Source organism: Mustelus asterias, chromosome 9 (genome assembly GCF_964213995.1).
Source record: "Mustelus asterias chromosome 9, sMusAst1.hap1.1, whole genome shotgun sequence".
Classification (NCBI taxonomy): Eukaryota; Metazoa; Chordata; class Chondrichthyes; order Carcharhiniformes; family Triakidae; genus Mustelus; species Mustelus asterias.
The window spans coordinates 38,790,413-38,817,949 of NC_135809.1; the positions used below are offsets into that span (position 1 = coordinate 38,790,413).

Consider the following 27,537-nt stretch of genomic DNA (forward strand, 5'->3'; position numbering starts at 1 on the left):
GAGAACTCCCATGTTAAGTGAACATGTCACTTTCAGTGTACGGTGCATGGCAATGTATACATGAATATACATTTTATAAGCAGCATTCAAGCAATTTGGATGTGACAAACATTCATTGTGACTCGATTTGACTTCTTCAGTAATGTACAAAGCCAGATTGACTGCTCCTCGGTTTGCTCTGGCGACTTTAAGAACTGGGTTCTATTGACAGAACATCTAATAAACAACGTGAAACTGCGACCTTAGCATAATGTTACAGGTGGATAAATAGCACAAAGGGATCAGTAACTCAAAATGTCTGAGCTAGTTCTGTACCAGCAATGAGTTTCACAATGGTTCATTAAGTTACAGGTTGGAGTGTTTTCTCCTGATAATGTGCTTCTTTATCTTAAAAATTAAAAGATAAATGAGATTGATATGGAATTCCCGAACACCTAGCTACATGTAATCAGTTATTTTCAAAACAGAGGCAGGTGATTGATAATGATCGGTGAGTACTTGCAATTAAATAGCTTTGTTGACACTTATCATTGTCAATGTACACGCCAGTAGTTGTTTATCCAGCATCCATGCATCTTACTTTGTGTAACTAATAGACTAAGGACAGATTGTGACAATTTGCTGTACAGTTGGTATGATTATTTTGGCAGTTATCTTATTTTTAACATCTTTGGCTTTCTGGGTGGAGGTAGGTGAGTAATCACTCAACCATGTGATTTTTACAATGGGAGGAGGCAGTTCCCAAGTCTATCTCAGCAGGAACAGGGATTGAACCCCGTGCCATTTGCATTACTATGATTCACACACTAGCCATCCAGCCAGTTTACTAGGGCAAACCTTGTATTTTTTACAGGAATTCTCAAGTTACATTCTCAAGTTACACTGCAGTCCATGTGGCGTAGGTACACCCATTCTCTTGTTAGGAAGGGCTTTGACCCAGTGAGAGAGGAGGAACAGTGATATAGTTTCAAGTCGTGATAATATGTGGGAAATTTGCAGGTGGTGGTGCTCCCATGTACCTGCTATCCTTGTCCTTCCAGGTGATGGTGGCTGTGGGCTTGGAAGGTGCTGCTGAAGGAGCCTTGGTGAGTTCCTGCAGTGCATCTTGTAAATGGTACACACGGTTGCTACTGTGCTTCAACGGTGGAGAGAGTGAATGTTTAAGGTATTGGATGTGGTGCCTATCAAGTGGACTGCTTTGCTCTGGATGGTGTCAAGCTTCTCAAGTGTTATTGGATGCTGCACTCATCCAAACAATTGGAGAGCATTCCAATGGGAATGGGCGGCACGGTAGCACAGTGGTTAGCACTGCTGCTTCACAGCTCCAGGGACCTGGGTTCGATTCCTGGCTTGGGTCACTGTCTGTGTGGAGTTTGCACATTCTCCTCGTGTCTGCGTGGGTTTCCTCCGGGTGCTCCGGTTTCCTCCCACAGTCCAAAGATGTGCGGGTTAGGTTGATTGGCCATGCTAAAATTGCTCCTTAGAGTCCTGAGATGTGTAGGTTAGAGGGATTAGTGGGTAAAATATGTAGGGATATGGGGATAGGGCCTGGGTGGGATTGTGGTCGGTGCAGACTCGATGGGCCGAAGGGCCTCTTTCTGCACTGTAGGGTATCTATCTATCTCATAATGCACTCCTGACTGGAGCTATGTGGATGGAGGATAGGTTTGAGGGGTCAGGAGGTGAGTCATTTCCCGCAGAATTCCCAGCCTCTGACCTGCGCTTGCAGCCATTGTACTGATATGGCTTGTCCAGTCCAGTTCAGTTTCGGGTGTACGATAATCCCCAGGATGTTAATAGTCAGGATTCAATTATGGTAATTGAATGTTAAGGGGAGATGATTAGATTCTCTCTTGTTGAAAATGGTTATTGTCTGGCACTTGTGTGGCACAAGTGTCACTTGCCACCTATCAGCCTAAGTCTGGATATTGTCCAGATCTTGCTGTACATGGACACAGACTGCTTCAGTATATGAGGAGTCATGAATGGTGTTGGATGTTGTGCAGTTATCAGCAAACAATTTCACTTCTGACCTTATGGTTGAGGGAAGATCATTAATGAAGCAGTTGAAGATGGTTGGGGCTGGGGAATTACCCTGAGGAACTCCTGAAGTGATGTTCCAGAATTGAGAGTACTGGGACAATCACAAACACCTTTCTGCAAGGTGCAACCAGTGGAGGTGTTCTCCCCGATTCCCACTGACTCTGGTTTTGCTAGGGCTCCTTGAAGCCACACTTGGTCAAATGCTGCCTTGATGTCAAAGGCAGTCACTCTCACCTTACTTTTGGTGTTCAGCTCTTTTGCCCATGTTTGTGTAAGGTAGTAATGAGGTAAGGAGCTGAATGATCCTGGCAGAATCCAAGCTAAGTGTCTGTGAGTAGGTTTTTGCTGAGTAAGTGCTGCATAATGACACTGTCAAATACCTGCCATCATATTGCTGATGAGCGAGAGTAGAATGATGGTGCAGTAATTTGGATTTGTCCTGCTTTTTGTTGGCAACATATACCTGGGCAATTTTCCACATTGTCAGTTAGTGTTGTAATTGAATTATCTTCAATAATATTACCAAATCTTTGTCGCGCTCCATAGACTTTACAGTATGTGGAAACATCTCCTATTTGTTTTAATCTGTAGAGACTGTTAACTTTAAGAAGAAAATTGAACTCCCGGTTAATAGCTGAAAGAATTACATGGCAAGATCTTGCACTTTAAGGGGACGATCTTACCAAAAAGATTCGAAGTGCCGAACGAGCATGAAAACAGGAGAGAATTGAAGCTTTTTTTGGGCGAGTTCCCAGTCACAATCGTATGGCACTTAGTTAAAAAATAGCCCAGATGTGATTCCCACCAGGAGGGGGAGGGGGTGGAGCCTATTCTCGCTGGAAAGCCGGCTGCTGAACTCTAGGAGCGTCATTGCACAGGCGACCTGATTTCTCGGTGCACTGTGTACATATAGGCCCAGCCAATGCCAGGGAGCCAGGTGGGCAGCACTAAGGTGTCCAGTAGCCAGTGCTAGGATGACAGTGCCAGGCTGGCCCTGCCCTGCCCTGACCACCTTGGGGGCCTCTGTTCTCACTAGTGAGGCCATCACATCTGGTCCTTGACTGGTGAACAGGTAAGTGCAAGTGAACCCAGATGATAGTATCCAGGACTCACTAATTACATGTAAATTAGGTTATACATATTGAAATTGGCTTTGCGCCCTTTATGGGCGCACAGCTGATTTTGCAGCTAAACAGGGTGAGTAACATCACGAGAGGCGAAAAACCAGGCATGAACCCAAGTTTTCACCTCTTGCCCGATCTTACTGGCACATCTCACCGGTTGACCAGCAGGACAAGCGGTAAAATCACTCCCTAAGACTTTTACTTGTAACAAAAAGCAAAAAAGTTATTGACTAAACACTAGCTTCTTGGCAATTCATACTTCAAACCACAAAATGGAATATTTCCTGTTTTCCTTCAACACAAACAAAAACACACTTTACAGATGTACTTTAAAACAGGGCTTCCCAAACTGTGGGTAGTGACACTTAGTAGGGTCATAGAATGAGATTTTAGTGTCGCCAGAATCAACGCAGCAAGAATGGCTGTGTGGCTCAGACTGAGATTTGACAACTACGAAGCCCCTTTAAATGTTCTTGCTTAAGTGTCTGTTCTCTGAGGCGCCATTGCTGCTCCAATCACATGCTGTCAAAGGTGGGTTTTCAATTTCTTTTCAAGGCAAACCCAACAAGTTTCAACCCAGCCCTCCACTGAATAACTCTATAATCACAGCCTCCCACCACCAAAACGGCCAATCACTCACCTCCTCCCCTTACTCAACCACTCTCCCTGTGCCCCCAATTTTCACTCTGGGGTCATACAAGGCCTGAGGCATTAAAGTTGGGTCACATTGAGAAAAAAGTTTAAGGAAACACTGCTTTACATTATCCTTTAAGTAGACATTCAATTCTCTCAAAAACAGCCTAAGGGGATTTTTGAGGATTTACTTTTGTGTTTTTCCTTTCCAAGTTTAGGAATTTTTAATTTCAGAGCTGTCTTTTAGTGATGTTTTCCCCCTGGAGATTCTTTCTCTAATGCAAGCTAAGTGAATCCTTCAGCTTCGTTCTAACGTCTAATGAATTTGTTCTTTTCAATATGAGTGTGAGTTCCTACCCACATTCCTACTTGGTGAACCAGAGCTTAAGAACAAAAGAACTAGGAGCAGGAGTAGACCATCTGGCCCCTCGAGCCTGCTCCGCCATTCAATAAGATCAGGGCTGATCTTTTCATGGACTCAGCTCCACTTACCCGCCTGCTCACCATAATCCTTAATTCCTTTACTGTTCAAAAATCTATCTTTACCTTAAAAACATTCAACAAGGTAGCCTCAACTGCTTCACTGGGCAGGAAATTCTACAGATTCACAACCCTTTGTGCGAAGAAGTTCCTCCTCAACTCAGTCCTAAATCTGCTCCTCCTTATTTTGAGGCTATGCCCCCCTAGTTCTAGTTGCACCCGCCAGTGGAAACAACTTCCCTGCTTCTATCTTATCTATTCCTTTCATAATTTTAAATGTTTCTATAAGATCCCACCTCATTCTTCTAAATTTCAACGTGTATAGTCCCAGTCTACTCAATCTCTCACTCTGGAATCAACCTAGTGAATCTCCTCTGCACCCCCTCCACTGCCAGTATATCTTTTCCCAAGTAAGCGTCTTTCTCTCGCTGCTCTCCCTCTCTCAGATCCTGCCAATCTAACCTTGTGTGTAAGTTTGCAAGAATATCTTAAATCCTCCCCTCTCATTGCCCAACTCCATGGCAACATGAATAACATGGACCTTGTATCCAAGTAGAAATGCTGATTAGCTATCCTAGTGACCCCAACTCTTATTTGTCTTGCAAGCAAGTTGACTGTATAAAGCACAACTGTTAACATCCCATTTTCTTAATTCCAACGCCCAAGGCGTGAATGTCAAAAATCAAAGACTTTGCCTTGGATGTGATGTCTTGTCTCCAGGCCTCTATATTCTATGCACTTAGGTTGCTACAAATTCCACTCCTCAACTGTTACTGCTCTGCATTGTTGAGAATCTCTCTCTGAAGTTGCTATAAAGCCACTGTCCAGCTTCTTTTTGTATATATTTGGGGAAGCCTCACAAAACTTTCTGTGAGTTCCATTAGTGTTTATCTTTTCATGGCAGGACCCTGAAGGTCATTGATCAAATGCTCTTCAGCTAAACACACATTTCCTTAGGTTCTGCTCAGGAATATCCTTGTCTAATTTTACCACTTCTTTCCCAGTTTCCTTGGGCGTTGTACCTAGTGTCCCTCCTCATCTGAACTATCCAGATTAACCCCATCCCCAAATAACTCTTATCTGGGCTCAAGACTGCCAGTGAACAGATCAGTAGTAATGTCAGTGACTTTCTACTCTGTGTCCTTGCTGTTGACGGTTCGCTATTGAGGACCTCTTTCTCTCACCTTCTCTGTTTCCAGCATCTGTGGAGAGAAAAAGGCGGCTGGGATTTTCCAGCCCCCTTTGTGATGTGTTTCCCAGCGACAAAGTTGGCTTGCCATCTGTCACCAGTGGGATCTTCCGGTCCCGCCATGTCTATGGCGTTTTGCATGGCTTTCCCGCCCTGCTGTGGGTACAACTGCCTTCAGCGGGTCCAGCGGGTCCAGAAGATCCCGCTGGCAGGAAGGGCTGGTAAATCTTGACCACTGAGGTTCCTACTATTCACTTTTTTCTTACTGTTTTGCTCATGTAAATGTCTCCACAGAATATGTATCAGTAAACTGAAATTGTATTCTGATGTTTGAACATTCACATCTGTTCTACACTAACTAATCGTGGATGTAGGAGCATTTTTGCCTCCTTATTTTGCCATCAATTTGTTAAAAGTTTATTTAATAGTCACAAGTAGGCTTACTTTAACACTGCAATGAAGTTACTGTGAAAATCCCCTAGTCGCCACACTTCGGCACCTGTTCGGGTACATTGATGGAGAATTTAGCATGGCCAATTCACGTAACCTACACATCTTTTGGACTGTGAGACAAAACCGGAGCACCCAGAGGAAACCCATGCAGACACAGGGAGAATGTGCAAACAGACAATGACCCAAGCCGGGAATCGAACCTGCATCCCTGGCACTGTGAGGCAGCAGTGCTAACCACTGTGCCACCATGCCACCTGCGCCAATTTGCTAATTAATAAAAAAAGTTCTACCTCCCTGAAACGTGAGTTAAGAGTCTGAATGGGAACAAACACTCGCAAATGTTTAATGTACGCATGCTAGATTATGTAGTGAATGACCCATTTAAATCTCAAGGACGTTATATTGTCCAGTTTCAACATGCCAGAGGATAACTGGGTTAATACGTGGATAAAAATAATACACACTGGAATGCATGCAAGGAAATTAATCACAAACTTTCCTAATTACAATCTTTTCCTTTTTCACATTAAGTATGTTTTGTTAGTTTGCCACTAGTGAAAATTACCTTTAAACTGTTGATAAAAGTTGAGTGTTATTATAGCTGTTGCGTTACTTAGCAATTATCTTGCATTATTCTTTGGGTACTGTGCATTTCTCACATCTACCAACAAAAATATTTTGATAATTGGTTTGATTGCAGCTAAGACAAGTCCATTTTCAATATCTCGACTTAGATCAGCTGTAAAAAAAAAATGCATTAACATTTTAGCTACGGAAACTCAAAAAGAATTGAAATACCAGAGATACCATTGGAGGAATGAAACTTTCACCCACTACTCTGCCCCCTCATTTACCTCATCCCAAAACCAGGAATGGGGTCATTTACACATTAGGGCGAGTGCTAAAGATATACCCACACCTCGGATCTGTTGGGATTTCAGAGTGGAAATCTATTGCTCCAAATTGTTTTTTTATCCTTTTCATTATAGCTTTTGTCTGAAAAGTTCTCAAACTCCAACCTTAATCCCATTAGCTAAATCATTTATTTAGGGTCCAACTATTTCATTGTAACTGTGTGGGGCTGCATCAGAAATCGAGCCACATGATCTACAGGAAAGTATAAAGGGGCACCTCCCTCTGCCAATGAAGGTGATTAGGATTTTTGTGTTTTTCTGATTAATGTGTCAGAAATGCATTTTCTAGCTTGGAGATTGTTTGTGTTTGCCTTACACAGCTTTTGCAGTGGTCCCATTTTTGCTTCTCTGTTCCAGATGGATGAACAGTTGGATGAAAAGCAACCATGGTGCTGTATCCTCAGTAAATTGGATGGGCAGCAGCTGGATTAGTTAAAGCACATTGTGAATGGAGTTGCTCTTACAAAGGCTGACCCAACCCACAATATGATAGCCCAGGACAGCTCAGGCTCCTGCTACACTGCTGCAAGATACAACACCCACATCTCTCAATCTTCAGTGTAAAGCTTCAAGTCACCATTGCCACCTCCACATTTTCAATATGGGACAGTTTATGTGTGGTGCCAGGAGGAGAGCTCCTACTCCTGTTGGCCCACAAGGAGTGCTGAAAAAGGCACTGACCTTATGGAGCTGGCAGTTCATAAGAACATAAGAAATAGGAGCAGGAGTAGGCCATCTGGCCCTTCGAGCCTGCCCCGCCATTCAACAAGATCATGGCTGATCTTAAACGAATCAGTTCCACTTACCCGCCTGCTCCCCATATCCCCTAATTCCCTTATCGATCAGAAAACTATCTACCCGTGATTTAAACTGTTCCCAACACATTGTCAGTGCTGGGTTTCCCTGTCCATGAGAAACCCATTGCAGCAACTGTAAAATTTAAATAAGACTCCTAGGTATGTGAATGACCCATTTGTCTATGTGATAGATTGGCATTGCATTTCCGACTTTGTTCATTTTAACCCTTTCCTTACACATTATTGGGTAGTTAGTATTGAGGCCCAATGTTATTTCTAACATTGGCATAGATTTAAACTTGCCATTATGATTATTTCAATGACATTCAGTTGAAATATTGCAAAAAAAACTCATTTTGAGATAATCTCCATCTGGTTTGCTGTCAGACTAAAAGTTAAATTTCTCTTAATAGCAACAATGCCTTCCTGAATGTGAAAGAAATTTCTTAATGCTTAGACATTAAATGAACAACCGTAACTCTGGAGTTGCTCCATGAATGGAGTTACTATTGATTTACTGGAAAATACAGACATCAGTTGTAATGCGTAAAGCAGAATTCAGTCATGAAACAAAAAACAAATGCTGCATTTTGTTTGGAAAATTTCAACGAAATGGAATTGAGACATTGAAAGCCAAATTCAAAAATAGACTAGAAGGAAATATTAGATGTAAGATAATTGATTGTGTGCTCTTTATCTCCATCTTAATTAAATAAATCTTCCTCTCAGCTGACTCAGTTAGCAGATTGCGAATGAATGTTCTTATGTATGTACATGCACGTGCTCAGTACATCTGACTTGCGTTATAACTTTTTCAGCTTGCTTCCTGTGCATAGGGGCCACTAGAACTTAGCAACAAATCAGGACCAAAGATACAAACTAAGCTTTTTCCTTCAATAAAGTGGACAATAAATACAGCAAATGTACTTTTATTTGCGAGTAATTATTGCTCTAATGCTTGTCTGATGCAGGAATTTTTATACACTTTTTAACCTCTTGTGTACAATGCAAGGTAACAATGTACTGAATATATAAGGATAGATTCCAACTGTACTCACCCAACAGACACCAGGCAAGGAAACAGTTAAAATCAAGCAGGTGAATATATGCTGCACTTTCTTGCACTTTCCTAGTTTTACCAGCACTTCAGCAAGTTTGGTGAAGCTGATTGAGTTGCTATTTAAATATTCAGTGGTGTATGAACATACATACACATGGACATAAAATTAGGAGCAGGAATAGGTCCCTTCAGCCTGCTCTGCCATTCAATAAGACCATGCCTGATCTGATTGTAACCGCAACCCTACATTTGGACATAATTTGTCCCTCTGGCCTAACCAGGAGGGTTTTCCACCAGGGGGTGGCCTATCACAGGAGGATTGAAAGCACAAAAGCCCATTCCAGGTTAGTTATCTTGTGACACCTGGAGAAGCAGGGATGTTCATTCAAGGCTCACATGAAAAGTTTAGACCTCCTTTGTCCCAGATCCCCTCTCCTCCCAAACCATAAGATGCAGCAGGAATCCAGTCCTCAGATTTAAGCTGACGACAGTCGGACAGCCTACTTTCAGCTTTTCCCCGTCCTTTGAACATGCAGACTTGCCACCAGTGGGTTAACAAGGCCCAGCGGTGAAGATCTTCCTGCCACAGGAACATGAGAAATTATTGTCCCAGCAAAGCCTCCTACCCGATTCTTGCTGTGAGGAACATTTACATCCCACAGCTTTGTAGATGATCTGAGCAAGTATCACATGAAGAATATATGACAGTTAGAACAACTCAGCTGAGTAGACTAGCAGGTGAAGAGGAAAGTCTAAGGGTGTGATTCTTCAGCCTCGTCAGAGGACCCATGGGAATCCTGATGCCCCTCTGAATGGGGCGACGGTCAAAACTTGGGACTCCCGACAGACGTCAAGAAAATCAGGATTCACCTGATGATTATGAAAACCTGCTAATGGTATTACAATTAATGGGTTTAACGGCCCATTCACCAGCCGCTCCCTCCGACCATGCACCTGAGCCATCCCCCCTCCTCACCACCCCCAGTAGGAATGGCACCAGCAGGCTTTGGTGTTGCTAATCACAAGCGGGGACATGGGCTACTGAACTCTCATGGATCCAGGAGAGCACCATCAACCCCTCAGATAAAAGGGGTTATCCTTCCCCCACCACCACCGCCATTCAAATCATGGGTCCCCCACGCCCAACACCACTCAGGCATGAGGATGATCCAACCCGACTGCCGCTCAGATCCCTCCGCCACCCCCCCTCACCAGACCCCCCCACTCATGCCCTCTTCCCCCACAGACACCCCACTTGCTGAACCCCCCCCCAATCAGTCCCCGTTCCCCCTCAGACCCCTCCTCAGGATCCAAGGATGTCAGTGCCAAGGTGCTGGGGGCAATGAACCATTGGCACTGCCAAGGCACATGGTTTGAAGGGGGGCTGAGTAGATAGACTGAGGGAGAAGGGCATCTGAGTGGCTCTTGTTTTTCTGTTGATGTGGATACTAACCCTGAAAACAGGAGAATTAATTCCCTGGATCAATATCAACGGCTGAAATTCTCCGGTTGTTCACGTCCCACCGTCACTGCCAGCGAGAATGGAGAATTTGGCATTAAATCTTCATTCACTGCAGCGGGACTGGAGAATCCCAGCAATGGGCGAGGTCGGACAATCAGGCCCAACAACTTGTATTTTCAATTACTGAACAGTTTACTTAATTGCCTGGAAAACAGGCATGAAATTACATTGATAAACCAATTCAAAAGTGATGGGCACCTACCTTCCTTTCTGTAATATTAACTCTCAATCCCAACATAATGCTGGCAAATGCCAAGTAACCATTCGCAACACACAAGTGCCAGGCAATGACCATCTCCAACAAGAGAGAATCTAACCATCACTCCTTGACATTCAATGACATTACCATCACTGAATCCCTCACTATCAACATCTTGGGGGTTATCATTGACCAGAAACTGAACTGACCCTGCCATATAAATACTGTGGCTGCAGAGCAGGTTAGTGGCCAGGAATCCTGCAGCCAGTAACTCACCTCCTGACTCCTCAAAGTCTGTCCACCATCTACAAGGTACAATTCAGGAGTGTGATGGAATACTCCCCACTTGCTTGGATGGGTGCAGCTCCAACAACACTGAAGGAGCTTGACACCATCCAGGATAAAGCAGCCCTCTTGATTGGCACCTCATCCACAAGCATTCACTCCCTCCACTACCAACACACAGTAGCAGCAGTGTGTACCATCTATATAATGCACTGCAGGAACTCACCGAGGCTCCTTAGACAGCACTAAAATAAGAAGTCAGACAGACTTGAAACTTTAATTCTGTTTCTCGCTCCATAGATGCTGCCAGACCTGCAGAGTTTTTCCATCATTTTCTCTTTTTATTCTTGAGACAGCGTCTTAAACAAGAGCAGCAGATACTTGGGAACACCACCATCTGGAAGTTCCCTCCAAGCCACTCGCCACTCTGACTTGGAAATATATTGCAATTCCTTCACTGTCACTGGGTCAAAATCCTGGAATTCCCTCTCTAAGAGCACTGTGGGTGTACCTACACCTCAGAGACAGCAGTGATTCAAGAAGGCAGCTCACCGCCATCTGCTCAAGGGCAATTAGGGGTGGGCAATAAATGCTGGCCTAGCCAGTGAAGCCTATATCCCTTGAACAAATGAAAACAGTAATAATTTGAATTAAACATTTGGGAAATGTTAACACCTTTGAGGATAAATTGGCTTGTTTCGGAGGCTGGGGTAGCAGTCGCAAAGACCCAATCCCCTGGCTGATATTGAGTTGAGAAATTGATCCTCGTACCTAATTGACACGTGATGAGTGAACTGAAGGTGCTATTCACACTATCCATCACTTAATATGAGTCACTGACATCATTTAGATAGGAAGGTGCACTTTGGCCACTGGACAATAACAACTGATGTGCAGATTTGAAAAATTCCAGGTTGTTGATGCTGCACAGGAGCTTGTAAAGGTGGTCCCCTAAAGCGAGATGTTCTCTCTGTTAGGATGGCCGGGGGGGAGGATGAAGGGTCTTAAGATAGGTGACTAGGCAGTAGCTGCAGAACATGGCAGAGGAGATCAATGCCAGCAGCATTACATCCAGAACATGGCCACAATTCCAATGTATCTTTTTGGCTGGTGACCAATGACATTGATAATATCATTCCATCTCTTCTAACCATAAAAATAACTTTCTGAATGAGAATAAGTTTTTAAAAAGACTGGTTTACTAGCCTTTTAAAAGACAAAAGTTTCAGTGTTGATATGGTTGCAATGTTGGCACAACTCACAATGTTTAAAGTGATAGAAAGCGTTGATTGTACAAATGGACTTGTTGGTAGATCCTCCAACAGCAGCCTAGACGATAAACTTGTCTACAACAATTAGACAGAGCTCAGTGAAGTCTGCGACAGTCTCCATGGTTAGCTGTTCCTCCAGAGCAAGGATGATGCAATGCGAACACTTTAGCCAATACCTTCAGCCAACATGGTCGCTCAGCTGAGATCTTTGTCAACAACAGCCTCCGATGCACGTTCTCAATCTCATTTCAGCTCTGACACTTGAAGAAACTTGGCATCATACTTACAGGAAAAGAAACAAAGTTCAGTTATAGTGTGAAATAGGCTGCTGATTTGCTTTGGTCGATATTGTACTACTGTCATTCACAATTTCATCCCACAAATGCTACATTTACACCAACATTGCACCTGATTTCAGTTCAACTTGTCGAAGCGAGGAGTGCATTATCTCCACCACCTATCAAACCATCATTTGGATGAGTTCACAACTAAGACTGTCCACACACCTTCCAACATCAGTTTTGACTGAAGTAATTGGAAAAACCTCGGCAATGAAACTTAAGAAAGGAAGCTACTTTTCAGCAGTTTCAAGCAGTGAAAACTTTTGTGTCCCCACCTTCTATTGCGGACCTTTTAGCTTGAGTTCACTGGGGACAATCCCACAAATATCCTCAAGATAGAGAAGCAGAACATGAACAGGAGGACAGGAAATGCACAGGTTAAGGTTACACTAAAGGAGAAGGAGAACAAGAAGATACCTTTCCACCAGACCACCCAGATCTCACTGCTTCCCAGATATGTAACAGGAGAGGCCTGTATGTGAAGGCAATGGTTCAGTAAAGAGATGTAGAAGGAACTTTGTTCCCTGTTGCAGGTTGTTTCCAATAATCCAGTCCAAAGCATAAAACAAGGAACAGACTTTCTTCAAAATACTGGATTTTAAAAGTGGTTCTTATATTTTTTACAGTGTTTCTTTTTATTCAAAATACCCCAGTACCTTTCTATGCTGTTCTTAAAATTATCCTAAAGCTGTTCGAGAGGACCAGGGGCACCACTGGTCTTTGGCTGCACTGTGGTATCACAGGGCTTCTAAGTTCAGAGAGAACTCTTCGACAAGCTCTATCACCACTGAAGGTGAGTGGGCAGTGATGCGCGTTATCAAACACGAGGCTAGATGCTCGGGAAACAAAGGCTTTTATTTACTGTAATGAAGCAGCCAATAATTATATACACAATCCCAGACTGAAGGGGTCCCAGCCAGAGCAGGGACTTTTATATTTCTCCCAGGAGACGGAGCCCGACTGGGATGTACCACAACACTACAGTACAAAGGTGTAACAACCCCACCCTAACTCCAACAGCAACAAGTAGCACAACCCAACAGTAACATATGTACATCCTTGTAGTACTGGCCAGACCCTGGCTCAGTACTATCCAGTGGGAACCAACGATGGTTCACCACATTCACCCCTCCTTTGAGAACAAAGGCCGGCGGGGTACAAAAAAACAGAATAAAGTGTCATCAGCCTATAAGTTCAGACAGTCAGGGGGACCGTACCGTCGTTGTGACCTCCTCAATACCGGCGGTGACACCGGAGTAGGCACTTGCGGTGGCGTTCTCCCCAAGGCGGCGTCCAGCTGTTCTTCCACGGATTCACAGGCCGGTTGACCCTGAGGTGACGGTAGTCCATGGGGTCCTGACACGCCCTGCAGTGGCGACCATCCTCTGGACTCAGGCAAGCTGTACACGGGAGTAAAAGGGTTAAGCAATGGTTCCGATGCTGCCCGCGCCGTGTCCGGGGGAGGAACAAGAGTTAAGGGGTTTGTAACAGGGGGTATGGGAGCGACAGGGGTTGCTACGTCCCCTGCTGGCGCCAGGTCTCGGATCGAGACCGTGTCCTCTCGCCCGTCAGGGTATGCCACATAGGCATACTGAGGGTTGGTGTGGAGGAGATGGACCTGTTCGACCAACGGGTCGGACTTGCGGGCCCTTACATGTCGCCGCAGGAGGACGGGTCCTGAGTACGTCAACCAAGACGGTAATGAGGTCTCCGAGGAAGACTTCCGAGGGAATGAAAACATCCTCTCATGGGGAGTAGCATTGGTTGCCGTACACAGGAGGGAGCGAATAGAATGGAGCGCATCAGGGAGCACCTCTTGCCAACGGGAGACTGGAAGACTTTTTGACTTCAACGCCAGTAAGACAGCCTTCCAGACTGTAGCATTCTCACGTTCCACCTGTCCGTTACCCCTAGGGTTGTAGCTCGTGGTCCTACTAGAGGCAATCCCGTATGAGAGCAGGAATTGCCTCAAGTCATCGCTCATGAACGACGAGCCCCTGTCGCTATGGATGTAGCCGGGGTACCCGAACAGGGTAAAGAGATCACGGAATGCTTTGATAACCGTGGCAGCGGATGTATCAGAGCAGGGAACAACAAAAGGGAACCGAGAGTACTCGTCAATGATATTGAGGAAGTACACATTCCGATCTGTTGAGGGAAGGGGGCCCTTAAAATCGACACTCAGTCTCTCGAAGGGACGAGTGGCCTTGACTAATTGTGCCCGGTCAGGTCGGTAAAAGTGCGGTTTGCATTCCGCGCATACCCGACAGCTTCTTGTTATGGACCTGACGTCCTCCACCGAGTAGGGCAGATTGCGGGCTTTTATAAAGTGGTAGAGCCGAGTGACCCCAGGATGGCATAGGTCATTATGGAGAGCCTGCAAACGGTCCTCCTGTATACTGGCGCATGTTCCACGCGAGAGGGCATCCGAGGGCTCATTGAGTTTCCCTGGACGGTACATGATGTCGTAGTTATAGGTGGAGAGTTCAATTCTCCACCGCAAGATCTTGTCGTTCTTGATCTTGCCCCTCTGCATGTTATTAAACATGAACGCCACGGACCGCTGGTCCGTGATCAGGGTGAACCGTTTTCCCGCCAAGTAATGGCGCCAGTGCCTGATGGCCTCCACAATGGCCTGGGCCTCCTTTTCCACCGCTGAATGCCGGATTTCGGGGCCTTGGAGGGTGCGGGAAAAAAATGCGACGGGCCTGCCCGCCTGGTTAAGTGTGGCGGCCAGGGCGAAATCAGATGCATCGCTCTCCACCTGAAAGGGGATGGACTCGTCAACAGCGTGCATCGTAGCTTTCGCGATGTCGGCTTTTAATTTATCGAAGGCCAATTGGGCCTCTGGCGTTAGGGGAAAAGACGTGGACTTAATGAGCGGACGGGCTTTGTCCGCGTAATTGGGAACCCACTGGGCATAATAAGAGAAGAAGCCTAAGCATCTTCTCAGTGCTTTTGCACTAGCAGGCAAGGGAAGTTCAGAAAGGGGGCGCATACGGTCTGGATCAGGGCCAATGACCCCGTTTTCCACCACGTATCCTAGGATGGCTAAACGGCACGTACGAAACACACACTTCTCCCTGTTGTAGGTCAAATTCAGGCGAGATGCAGTGCATAGGAAATTCAGGAGATTCGTGTCGTGGTCCTGCTGGTCATGGCCGCAGGTGGTGACATTATCCAGGTACGGGAAGGTAGCCCGCACCCCGTTCTGGTCCACCATTCGGTCCATAGCACGCTGGAAGACCGAGACCCCATTGGTGACACCAAAGGGAACCCTGAGAAAGTGATACGAGCGACCATCCGCCTCAAAAGCCGTGTATTGTCAGTCCTCTGGGCGAATGGGGAGTTGGTGGTAGGCAGATTTGAGGTCTATGGTGGAGAACACCCGGTACTGCGCAATCTGATTAACCATATCAGATATGCGCGGGAGAGGATACGCATCCAGCTGCGTATATCGATTAATGGTCTGTCTATAGTCAATGACCATCCGGGGTTTGTTCCCGCTCTTGACCACCATGACCTGCGCCCTCCACGGACTAGCACTGGGTTGTATGATCCTTTCTTTGAGGAGCCGCTGAACTTCAGATCTAATGAAGATCCGATCCTCAGCGCTGTAACGCCTACTTTTAGTCGCGATGGGCTTGCAGCCTGGCACAAGATTCTGGAACAGGGAGGGTGTGGTGATCTTCAGCGTCGAGAGGCTACAGGCGGGGCAATTTGGAGGCTGCTGCTGTTCTCCCACTGCCAGTGAAGGGAGTGGCCCACTGTACTGTAGGGTTACACTCCTCAAGTGGACCATGAAGTTTAGTCCGAGAAGTATTGGCGCGCAAAGGTACGGCAACACTAGGAGCTTGAAACGCTCGTAAACTGTGCCTTGCACCGTCAAAGTTACCACGCAACTCCCTAGCACAGAGACAGACCGGGACCTCGATGCCATAGAGATTGTCTGTTTGGCAGGTTGAATCCGGAGTCCACACCGCTTCACAGTGTCTGGGTGGATAAAGCTCTCAGTGCTCCCGCTGTCAAACAGACAATAAATCACGTGGTCATTTACCTGGATGTTCATCATAGATTTGTCAAGTCTATGAGGCTTGGCCTGGTCCAGGATGATCGACGCCACCGTTGGTTCATGAGCGCCACTGCAGGCAGCTGAAATCGATGAGGAGGACCCCTGCTGGTCGTTCGCGGTCGGTGCCAACCAACATGGCCGCTCCCATAAGTCACACGTGGGTGATGGCGCCAAACTCAGCGACCCCTGGTGGTCACACACCTCCGACTCCGTCGACCGTAATGGCGTCGTCCTGGTCTCGCACGTGGACAAACCCCTCGATGATTTCGACGACGAAGAGCCGAGCTCTGAAGAATCGCAGGCCGCACTGCCGTTTCTAGATTTAGATCGGCACACTTTTGAATAGTGCCCTTTCTTACCGCAGGCAGAGAACAACACAGCCTTAGCAGGACACCGTTGCCGAGTATGCTTCATTCCCCCACAGAAGTAACACCGCGGGCCGCCCGGAGCTGCTGCCGTCATCTGGCCCGAGTGTGAGCACGCCATTACGCAGCATTTCGAACCCGAGGGACGAGGAGGGATTGGCGACTGCTCCTGCCACGTTGTCTCCACGTGGTCTTCCGGATACAATACTAAGCTTTTGGAGGCCGTCTCCAGCATCTCCGCCAGCTCGATTGCCTGGGTAAGGTCAAGGTTACCTTTCTCCAATAGTTTAAGTCGAATGTACGACGATCGGACTCCCGCCACAAACGCATCTCGGGCGAGGTCGTTCATGCTCTGCTCAGCCGACACAGCTTTGCAGTTACAGCCCCTGGCTAGCTGTAGGAGCTCATTCGCATATTCCTCCATCGTTTCGCCAGACTGCCGTCGTCGAGTGGCTAAGAGGTAACGAGCGTGTATTTCATTGGGCGGTTTGATATAACGCTTCTTCAGAAGCTCGAGGGCCTTAGTATAATCGGTGGCCGCACGGATCGCAAGGTAGACGGTGTCGCTTACCCTCGCATGGAGGACCCGGAGTCTGTCATCGTCTGTGGTGACCGCTGCGGAGGCTGCCAGGTAGTCTTCGAAGCACTTCAGCCAGTGGTCGAAGGTGTTAGAGGCGCCCACCGCACGTGGATCTAGTGTAAGGCGTTCAGGCTTCAGGATCTGCTCCATACTCTTTTTTTTTCTTCGATGAGAGTTTAACAACAGTAAATAAAATTGATGCGCGTTATCAAACACGAGGCTAGATGCTCGGGAAATAAAGGCTTTTATTTACTGTAATGAAGCAGCCAATAATTATATACACGATCCCAGACTGAAGGGGTCCCAGCCAGAGCAGGGACTTTTATACCTCTCCCAGGAGGCGGAGCCCGACTGGGATGTACCACAACACTACAGTACAAAGGTGTAACAACCCCACCCTAACCCCAACAGCAACAAGTAGCACAACCCAACAGTAACATATGTACATCCTTGTAGTACTGGCCAGACCCTGGCTCAGTACTGTCCAGTGGGAACCAACGATGGTTCACCACAGGCAGTCAGGTCCTGCCATCAACATCAAGCATCTGAAGGGACTGGTTCAAAACATAGCATGAGATAACATCTGGAGAGAAGATAGCTTCAAGAGAGTGGATCTGCATCTACGCTGCCTCCTGGGTCTCAGTATTGATTGAACAATGGAAGACTGATCATTGGGTATGATAGCACTGTATCTATTAGATTCTTCACATCCTGAAGCACCTACACAAACACAAAACTTAACTCTCGCTAAAATAAGATGCTGCACATTTCTCACAGCTCTGTGGAGGGAACAATTTAGAGAAAAGCAACCATCTGGTTTTGCAATCAGTCTCTTGAGATCAATGATAAGAACAGGATATTTGCAAGACGCAAAGTAAGTCACTCTTCTGCTGCTCCTGAACCATTTATGTAGAGGAACCATTAAGTTATGATTTTCCTGTTTGAATGTAACATCTGTTTGCACCGAGCCAACTTCTCTCTGACTTGATACCGAATCACTTTGCAGTGAAATAATGATGTTTCAGTCAGAATGACTCGTGTTTCAAAGCCTAAGGAGGTTAACAAAGTAATGTATGAATGTCCGTGTGATGTGTGCAAATTTACTCCAGATACGGCTTCTGAGCACAATTTCATCATCATTTGTCCAGATGATATAGTGAAACTGCTTGTTGGGGTGCTTGAGTTTCATAGATGCACGGCCAGAAGGAGGGAGGTGTTCAGCAAGGGCATTAGCAGGAATGGGGGTAACAGCAAGGGTAGTGTACAAATTTCATGCCTGAGTCTACATCCCTGATATATTGGGATAGGTTTTCAGCACGTAAGTTTTCTCAGGTGTAGAATCGATGTTGTGGATTCGCTGGATGTTAACTAAACAGGAAAACTTTCATTTCCACCAATGTTGAAAATCTTCGATTTTCTCTGACCTTCTCCATTTGCATTTCTACCAAGATTCACATTTGCTGTGTTCTGTGTAGCAGTTAACTTTATGATTGTAATAATATACAGCAGGCATTTCTTTTGTATTTTGTGATATGATAACTGGGAGTGGCTACATGTCGTTACGTTGCTTATTTAATCTATTACAGTGAGCTGGTAGTTCATGAACTGCAGCTCTGTTCAAATCAGTGGGATTCAATGTTTAATCAGACTCTACAGTCAATATTCATTTGCTGTGTTTGGGTTGTGCTTTCCAGGTTATTACTGTGAATTTTAGTCGGTCCTCACGCTTTTCTACACTCTCACAGCAATGATCATCTTTACCCGGAGGACTATCGAGAGCAATCTTTTTCTAAGCAGATAATTCCTGACGTGGAATAATATTTTTTTTAAAAAGAAGCATTATCACAGAAATTTTAGTCCAGCCCTATGTGACTCCGTGAGATTACCTGGGATTGCTGCATGTTCTGCTAGAATTGTTTTGGACATATTCGATTGCACAGCCTGGTCTGAATTGATATGTCTTCAGAGAAGGAAGTGAACGGGCTAGATAATTATGGATATACAGTAAGTATCAATTGTCTTCTGAGAAAATGAGTTTGTTTTTTCATATTGCTAATGCAAAATGTAACAAAAATCTGTGTGCTAAGCGATGTAATATGTAATTATGGCTCATTCGTGCTTAAGTTTAATTTATTTTCTAGTCGTCAGGGTTATTCCTTCAACTTTCCTTCGATGGGCGGTACGGTGCCATAGTGGTTAGCACTGCTGCCTCATAGCTCCAGGGACTTGGATTCAATTCCTGGCTTGGGTCACTGTGTGGAGTCTGCATATTCGCCCCGTGTATGTATGGGCTTATTCCGGGTGCTCGGTTTCCTCCCGCAGTCCAAAGGACGTGTTGGTTAGGTGCATTGGCCACGCTAAATTCTCCCTCAGTGTACCCGAACATTCGACGGAGTGTGGCAACTAGGGGATTTTCACAGTAACTTCATTGCAGTGTAAATGTAAGCCGACTGGTGACTTTAACTGATGTTAGTGCGAGAATCCATACATTCAAAAGTATTTTGTCCTCAACTCTTTCTCAGTGACCTTGCCCCCTATATGCTACTGTAAGAAGTCTCACAACACCAGGTTAAAGTCCAACAGGTTTATTTGGTAGCACAAGCCACTAGCTTTCGGAGCACTGCTCCTTCATCAGGTGAGTGGGAGTTCGATTCACAAACAGAGCATATAAAGACACAACTCAATTTACAAAATAATGGTTGGAATGCGAGTCATTCCACCATTACTTTGTAAATTGAGTTTGTGTCTTTATTTGCCCTGTTTGTGAACTGAAATCCCACTCACCTGATGAAGGAGCAGCGCTCCAAAAGCGAGTGGCTTGTGCTACCAAATAAACCTGTTGGACTTTAACCTGGTGTTGTGAGACTTCTTACTGTGTTTACCCCAGTCCAACGCCGGCATCTCCACATCATCCCTATATGCTAAGCATGGCTAAGAAAGCAGGAAGGTTTCCTGGTATGTACAATCCTTTGATCCATCTTAATCCTAATAAATTTCCAAATTAAAGTGGTGGATATTCTTAGCTGAATCCAGCCACGAGGACCTCATTCACATGTCAGCCATCGAGTCATAGGCCTGCTTAATGTTGGCAGGCAGACAAGAGGAGATTGTTTTCCCTCCTTAGTTGAATGTCTGGTGAAGGTTTACCTATCACAGGACATTTGTTTTGTAATTGTTGAGTTGATCAAAGAGCTAATTGTTCTGTAGATCGTGTCATGTCTCAAGTTTCTGTTTACAAAGTGTTCTGTGTTGTGTCCTACATTTTATCAGATAGCAGCTCCTATGTTGCTTTATGCTGCAGACTATCTCCTCGTTATATTTTCTTTCAGCTCCTTCAGAGTTCCAGGTTTTGCTCAGTCATTCTAAATCAAAATATTTCAGGTGCTGAGAATCTGGAAAACAAAAGCTGAAGAACTCAGCAGTCAGTCAGTGTCTGTGGAGAGAAACGGTGTTGCTTCAGGTTCAGATGATATTTCCTCAGAACACAGGATTCTGATGAATGCTCATCTTGAGCTGAAACATTCACTCGGACGGGGGGAGGGGGTGATTTCTGCCAGCATTCACCAGGGGAGAAAATGACGATGCCGGCGGAAAATCTCTCGAGACCCCGGAATCGAGAATCTTGGCGGTGAGATCTTTTTCTCTGATTTTCCTGCCCCTCGCTGTTGCTGTAACAAGATTCCCAGTGCCAAGGGTGGGCACTGGGGGGCTCCTTTTTGGGGGGTTCCCCTTATGTGTAGGGAGGGGGTAGAGGGTTGCCCCAGTGCTGGTATGAGAGGTGGGGAGGGGGGCATTGCCCTGGTGCATGTGTGTGCGTGTGTGTGGGTGGAGAAGGGGGTGGTTGCCCCAGTGCTTGATGTGGGGGAGGGGAGAGCATTATTTTAACCCAGATCTCTTTAACAATGACACCTTGTTGCCGGCTTTATCAGGTCCTGTCCTGGCAGTGTGACGGGGAAAACCACGCCCCAGATATTTTTGTGCACAAAGTGCCAGAGAATCTGGAGAGAAACTTCGCAGTTCAGCTGGAAAGCTACATGCTGCTTCTCCCACCTCAGCCAGCCCTCTGTACACAGGGTGAAAACACCGCCCTCCATTTCTCTCCACAGATGCTGCCTGAGTATCTCCATCTTTGTTTTGATTTTATTTTAATCATTGAGATTAGGCAACCTCCTGCAATACTGAGTTTCATGACTTCAGCCAGGGCATCGTAGGGATGCCGGGGTTGGCTTCATTGTCACTGGCTGCAAGTGGTAAAAAATGGCAGGACTACTGATAATTCCTACTGATAATTGCTGGCTTGCGCCAGAAAGAGTGTGTGTGCAGTGCGAGGAAGGAATGGGCCTGTGCTGCTCACTACCATGTAAAGCCCAAACACACTGATTGCCGAGATTCAAGCATAAGCATGTGCCTTCCTAGGCAAGATACTATGGACAGGTGATGCTGTGAAACTATGTCCCAGTGTGGATCATCACCTTCAGCAAAGGAGGGTAGAAAATCGGGTGAGGGACATTCCCAGAAATGAGTTTACTATATTATTCCAAATTTGGGGCATCACGGTGGCACAGTGGTTAGCACTGCTGCCTCATAGCACCAGGGACCCAGGTTCAATTCCCGGTTTGGGTCACTGTCTGCGTGGAGCTTGCACATTCTCCCTGTGTGTGTGGATTTCCTCTGGGTGCTCTGTTTTCCTCCCACAGTCCAAAGATGTGCTAGTTATGTTGATTGCTAAATTGTCCTTTAGTGTCAGGAGGTTAGTTGGGTAAATAAGTAGGGTTATGGGTATAGGTACTGGGTGGGATTGTGGTCAGTTTTCTGATAAATGGTGAAAGCTTAAATCCTGGTTAAAAAGGGTGTGAGGCAAGTAGCTGTAATGCTGAGAACTTTTAAAATAATTTGAGTTTGTTCTGCAGGAGTATTCATTTTGAGTTCTTCTTTAGAATGAAGATGGAGGCAGTCATTCCACCAGCACACCAGATAACATGGAGGACCAGAAGCTTTCTTCACCCAAGGAGAACATGAACAAAATGGCATACTATGTCACTGATGTTCCTCCCTGGTATTTGTGCCTATTTCTTGGCACTCAGGTAAGAAACAGAGGGAGACAATACGAGAGCTGTACCATTGGGAAAACCTATTTTACCTTCCATATCGTCAGGCTTATTGTGACTGGGGTGCATGTGTACCATCGGTAGGATATACTGCAGCGACTTGTCAAGGCCTTCCTGTCAGCAGCTCCCCCAAATCCATGGGCGGGAATCTTATGGCCGCTTATGACAGCGGGATTTTCCCATCCCGCCGCAGTAAACCGAGATTTGGCTGGACGCCAAGTTCTCTGAACTCACTGCAGCGGGACTGTGGTGTGAACAGCTGGCAAGATCACGCCCACTACCTCTGCCACCCTTGACAAAAGCACCAGGTGCATGGAAAAACCATCACCCCCAAGTTCCCCTCTGGTCATGCACCATCCTGACTTGGGCTTCCATCACCGTTCCATCATTGTTGCTGGTTCAAAGTCCTGGAACTTCCTCCCTGACAGCACTATGGGTGTACTGACACCAGACTGTCTGCAAGGGGGCTGAAGAAGGCAGTTCAGCACCAGCTTTCCAAGAGCTCCTCGGGGTTAACAATAAGTAGCAGTATTGCCAGAGATGCCCACATCCCAAGAACAAAGTCAAAAAAGACTGCCACAAATTACTTCGCAATGAATGAATTCCTTGTTGCAGAGGTAAACATGGCAACCTAATTTATGCAAAGCTAAATCCAAGAAAAAGCATGTTGGGTAATGATCAGCTAATGTTTTTGCTGTTTCTGTTGCTAAGTCAATGTCTGCTTTTTGAGTAATGCCACTAATTATTTTAGATCCATTTAAACATTCGCAAACAATGCACCCACCCCTCAGTATCACACTGAAATGCTAGCCTCAATTCAATGAGGTACGTAAGACCATGGCGAAACTCTGAAATAGTATAAAACAGAGAGAAAAGAATAAAGAGGGAGAAAGAAAGATTATACAAAGGAGAGACAATATCAGCTGGCTGTTCAATCACACAGCCCCCAATGGCCAAATCTATCCTCCTCTCACTTAATATTTAAACACACATGTCCAGATTTTCTGTGAGACTCCTCATAATCTCACGCTTAGGCAGAGGTTTAGTGGAAACTGCAAAAATACCAGGAATAACTGTTTCTCCAAGTTTTCCGCCAATCTTTCATGGAAGCTGTTGTTGGACATTCGTAGAACTCGATGGAAATTCTCCACCTTTACATTAATGGTTAGTAGATAGTGGATAAGGAACAGTTACCAAGGCTAAATTCCCTCTGGTTGTGTTGGCATGTCGGAGAAGGGGGCAGATGAAAATAAGAATGGTATCTCCACAAATGATGCCGTGACATTTTACAATGTCCAATGACAAATGGAGGAAATAAAGGTTTGCCTTGTAAATTTTATGAGCAATACTAATTAAAGAAGGAGAGAGACAATATTTTGCCCTTCATTAGTCATTTTAGAGGAAGACATAGAAATCATAGAAACCCTACAGTGCAGAAGGAGGCCATCAAGTCCGCACCGACCACAATCCCACCCAGGCCCTACCCCCACATATTTACCCACCAATCCCTCCAACCTACGCATCTCAGGACTCCAAGGGGCAATTTTTAACCTGGCCAATCAACCTAACCTGCACATCTTTGGACTGTGGGAGGAAACCGGAGCACCCGGAGGAAACCCACGCAGACACGAGGAGAATGTGCAAACTCCACACAGACAGTGACCCGAGCCGGGAACCGAACCCGGGACCCTGGAGCTGTGAAGCAGCAGTGCTAACCACTGTGCTACCGTGCTGCCCCATGAACAAGCCTGTTTTACATTCTTTGTTAGCAACTGTCAATGATGATTTTGCTTTCCCAGTTACACCTCCTCGAGAACCATTTTTTAGTTTCATTGCTTGCTGCAATACCACTTTCTTCTGCCTTTCCCCACCATCCCTTTTGTCATTTAATCTCCTACCTTACACCCTATCATGGACTTTCCCTTTTGTTCTTTCCTCCCACTAGCCCTCCCCATTTCCCAGCCTCTACACTTGCTTCAACCTCGTTACATCTTGAACTTTCTTGAGTTCGGACGGAAGATCATTGACTTGAAACCTTAACTGTTCTCTCCATAGATGCTTCCTGATTTGTTGAGTATTAATGTTCTGTTTCTATTTCCAGATTCGATAATATTTTGCCTCTGATTAAATTCTATTGCAATGTCATTTTTCCCAGCATTTTTTGACCGCTTTGGGTGGTACTGTGGCCATCCCTCTCCTTCTGTCACGGGAGCTGTGCTTACAACATGATCACGTCACCCAAGGCTACCTTATCAGCACCATGTTCTTTGTGTCAGGAATGTGCACACTACTTCAAGTTCTTTTTGGGGTCAGGTAAGACAGCAACGTCATGTGATCTTCAACCTGTGCTAAACAATCAAAACTAATCTTTATCTAATTTTTAACCACAGTTTCCATAAAATATGGCAGAGTGCCATTCTGCCTTAGACTGTCAATGCATTGGAATGTTAGCCTTAATATCTTAGAGAATCTGGAATGCAAAAAGATAATAAGTTATGCTACATCAATACAAACCTGAATAGAGAACTCTGTTCTGAAAATCTTGGATATGTGTATTGTCTTTGGAAGCATAGGTTTACTAGAATGATACCCCAAGGTTTAGGTTACAAGGAGAGATGACACAAACCAGGGCTGTATTTCCCGGAATGTAAATGGTTAAGAGGCAATATGATAAATGTTTCCAAGTCATTAAAGGACAAGGTGGAGAAAATCTATTAGCATTGGAAAATGAGCCTCGGAGTAGGGACATATTCTAAAAATTAGAACCAGGTTTTGAGTAGTGAAGTTAGGAAACATGATTTCATCTAAAGAGTGACAAAATAATGGAACTGTCTGCCACAAAAAGGAGTAGCTACTGGCTCAATTCTTCATTTAAAATCTGAGATTGAAGGGATTCCGCTCAACAAAGGTAGAATGGGATACAGAGCCAAGGTGGGTAGGTGGAGTTAATAAACATCTCACAGAATTGTGAAACAGGCCAAATGGCTTAATCCCATTCCTGCCTCAAGTCAAGATTGGTTGTGAACACATTTACAATATACAATGCCAAGCAATTTAGCATTTTTTTTCCATTAGTGTTGATATAGTCAATATTTCCTCTCATGGCTCTCAGTATTAATGTCAGTCATTTCCAGTCAATCATAAGGTACAGTACCAGCAAGGTTGGATCCAACCCACAGTTGGACCAAGCCCAATCTATTGGTGATAGGAGACTGGTTACTGTAAGTCTAATTTGCACTGAAATAGAAGTAGGAATGCTTGATTAGAGGATTAGGGAGGCGATGCCTAGTGATATTATCGCTAGACTATTAATCCAGAAACTCAGCTAATGTTCTGGGGACCTGGGTTCGAATCCCACCATAGCAGCTGGTGGAATTTGAATTCAATAAACAATGTCTGGAATTAAGAATCTACTGATGACCATTGTTGATTGTCGGGAAAACCCATCTGGTTCAGAGAAGGATCTACTGTCCTTATCTGGTCTGGCCTACATGTGACCCCAGAACCGCAGCAATGTGGTTGACTCTCAACTGCCCTTGAGCAACTAGGGATGGGCAATAAATGCTGGCCAGCCAGCGACACCCATGTCCCACAAATGAATGAAAAAAAATAAACTTGAGTTTGGGAAATGTATTCTTTGACATTGATTTTGAAATTTGTATCCACACCAGTTTGGGTGGGCACTTGCTAACTGTATATAAAAAGGGGATCTCCCAGATTCCCAGATAGTCTGGTGGGGTCAGCAGTAGCTGTCGCCTAAGAACCAATACCAATATTTATGCTGAGATCAAAATATTTCAGATCCTTGTATGAAATTAACTTCACCAAAAATTGTATACATTTATAGCCACTGCTGTAACAAGGAGAATTGACCAGTTTGCTATGTTTGTTTCAGGTTGCCAATTCTTCAAGGAGGGACATTTACTTTCCTAACTCCTACTTTGGCAATGCTATCTTTGCCCCAGTATAAATGTCCAGAATGGACACACAACAAGACACTAGTCAACACCAGTGATCCTATCTTTCATGAAGTTTGGCAGACACGCATACGAGAGGTATTTTATTACTAAAAACAGAAACCTATTTTTCAGGAGATTGGCAGGCACAGTGGATTAGTGACCACTCACCTCTCGGGCCTGGGCTTGACTTCTAGTCCAGACTGATGAGCTGAAAAATTTCTCTTTAGAAACCCTACAGTGCAGAAAGAGGCCATTCGGCCCATCGAGTCTGCACCGACAATAATCCCACCCAGGCCCTATCCCTACATATTTTATCCGCTAATCCCTCTAACCTACGCATCCCGGGACACTAAGGGGCAATTTAGCTTGGCCAATCAACCTAACCTGCACATCTTTGGACTGTGGGAGGAAACCGGAGCACCTGGAGGAAACCCACGCAGACACGGGGAGAACATGCAAACTCCGCACAGACAGTGACCCGAGCCAGGAATCAAACCCAGGTCCCTGGAGCTGTGAAGCAACAGTGCTAACCACTGTGCTACCGTGCCACCCCAAGGGTTGCAGCAAGGGTTCTCTGTATAAGGAATTTGTGATGTGGAGATGCCGGCGTTGGACTGGGGTAAACACAGTAAGGAGTCTAACAACACCAGGTTAAAGTCCAACAGGTTTATTTGGTAGCAAATGCCACTAGCTTTCGAAGCACTGCCCCTCCGTCAGGTGGAGTGGGAGTTGTGCTCACAAACAGGGCATACAGAGACACAAACTCAATTTACAGAATAATGATTGGAATGCTAATCAAGCTAATCAATGCTAATACAGCTAATCAAGTCTTAAAGGTACAGACAATGTGAGTGGAGAGAGCATTAAGCACAAGTTAGAGATGTGTATTGTCTCCAGACAGGACAGCTAGTGAGATTTTGCAAGTCCAGGCAAGTTGTGGGGGTTACACATAGTGTATTTGACTATTTGATAGTGTATTGAAAGGAATTTGACCTTCTTCCTGGTAGGTCTTAGCTTCTAATAGAACATTAACTTCACTCAACGAATGATGTTATTATCCTCCTAGTTATCAATAACTTTTTAAAAAGATATTTGAATTCCCAGTGACCAACTTAAAGGAATTACAAGATTCAAGTTTTAAG

At 45.3% G+C, this 27,537-nt stretch overlaps 1 protein-coding gene across 6 annotated transcripts in view; it reads left to right on the forward strand.

Annotated features, from left to right (window-relative positions):
* The first annotated feature begins 1,029 nt into the window (after window positions 1-1,029).
* The window catches only part of slc23a4 (solute carrier family 23 member 4), a 67,643-nt gene continuing 41,135 nt past the window's right edge, over window positions 1,030-27,537 (forward strand). The window contains exons 1-5 of one of the 6 annotated variants that reach the window (XM_078220034.1): window positions 1,030-1,114; window positions 19,023-19,332; window positions 22,266-22,412; window positions 24,592-24,749; window positions 26,332-26,491. In XM_078220034.1, coding sequence (XP_078076160.1) covers window positions 19,285-19,332; window positions 22,266-22,412; window positions 24,592-24,749; window positions 26,332-26,491 — 513 coding nt within the window. In that variant the 5' untranslated portion in view covers window positions 1,030-1,114; window positions 19,023-19,284. Of the gene's footprint in view, window positions 1,166-1,627; window positions 1,683-19,022; window positions 19,333-20,887; window positions 20,957-22,265; window positions 22,413-24,286; window positions 24,506-24,591; window positions 24,750-26,331; window positions 26,492-27,537 lie in introns of those variants that run through there. The other 5 variants (XM_078220035.1, XM_078220033.1, XM_078220036.1 and 2 more) reach the window with 5 other exon arrangements.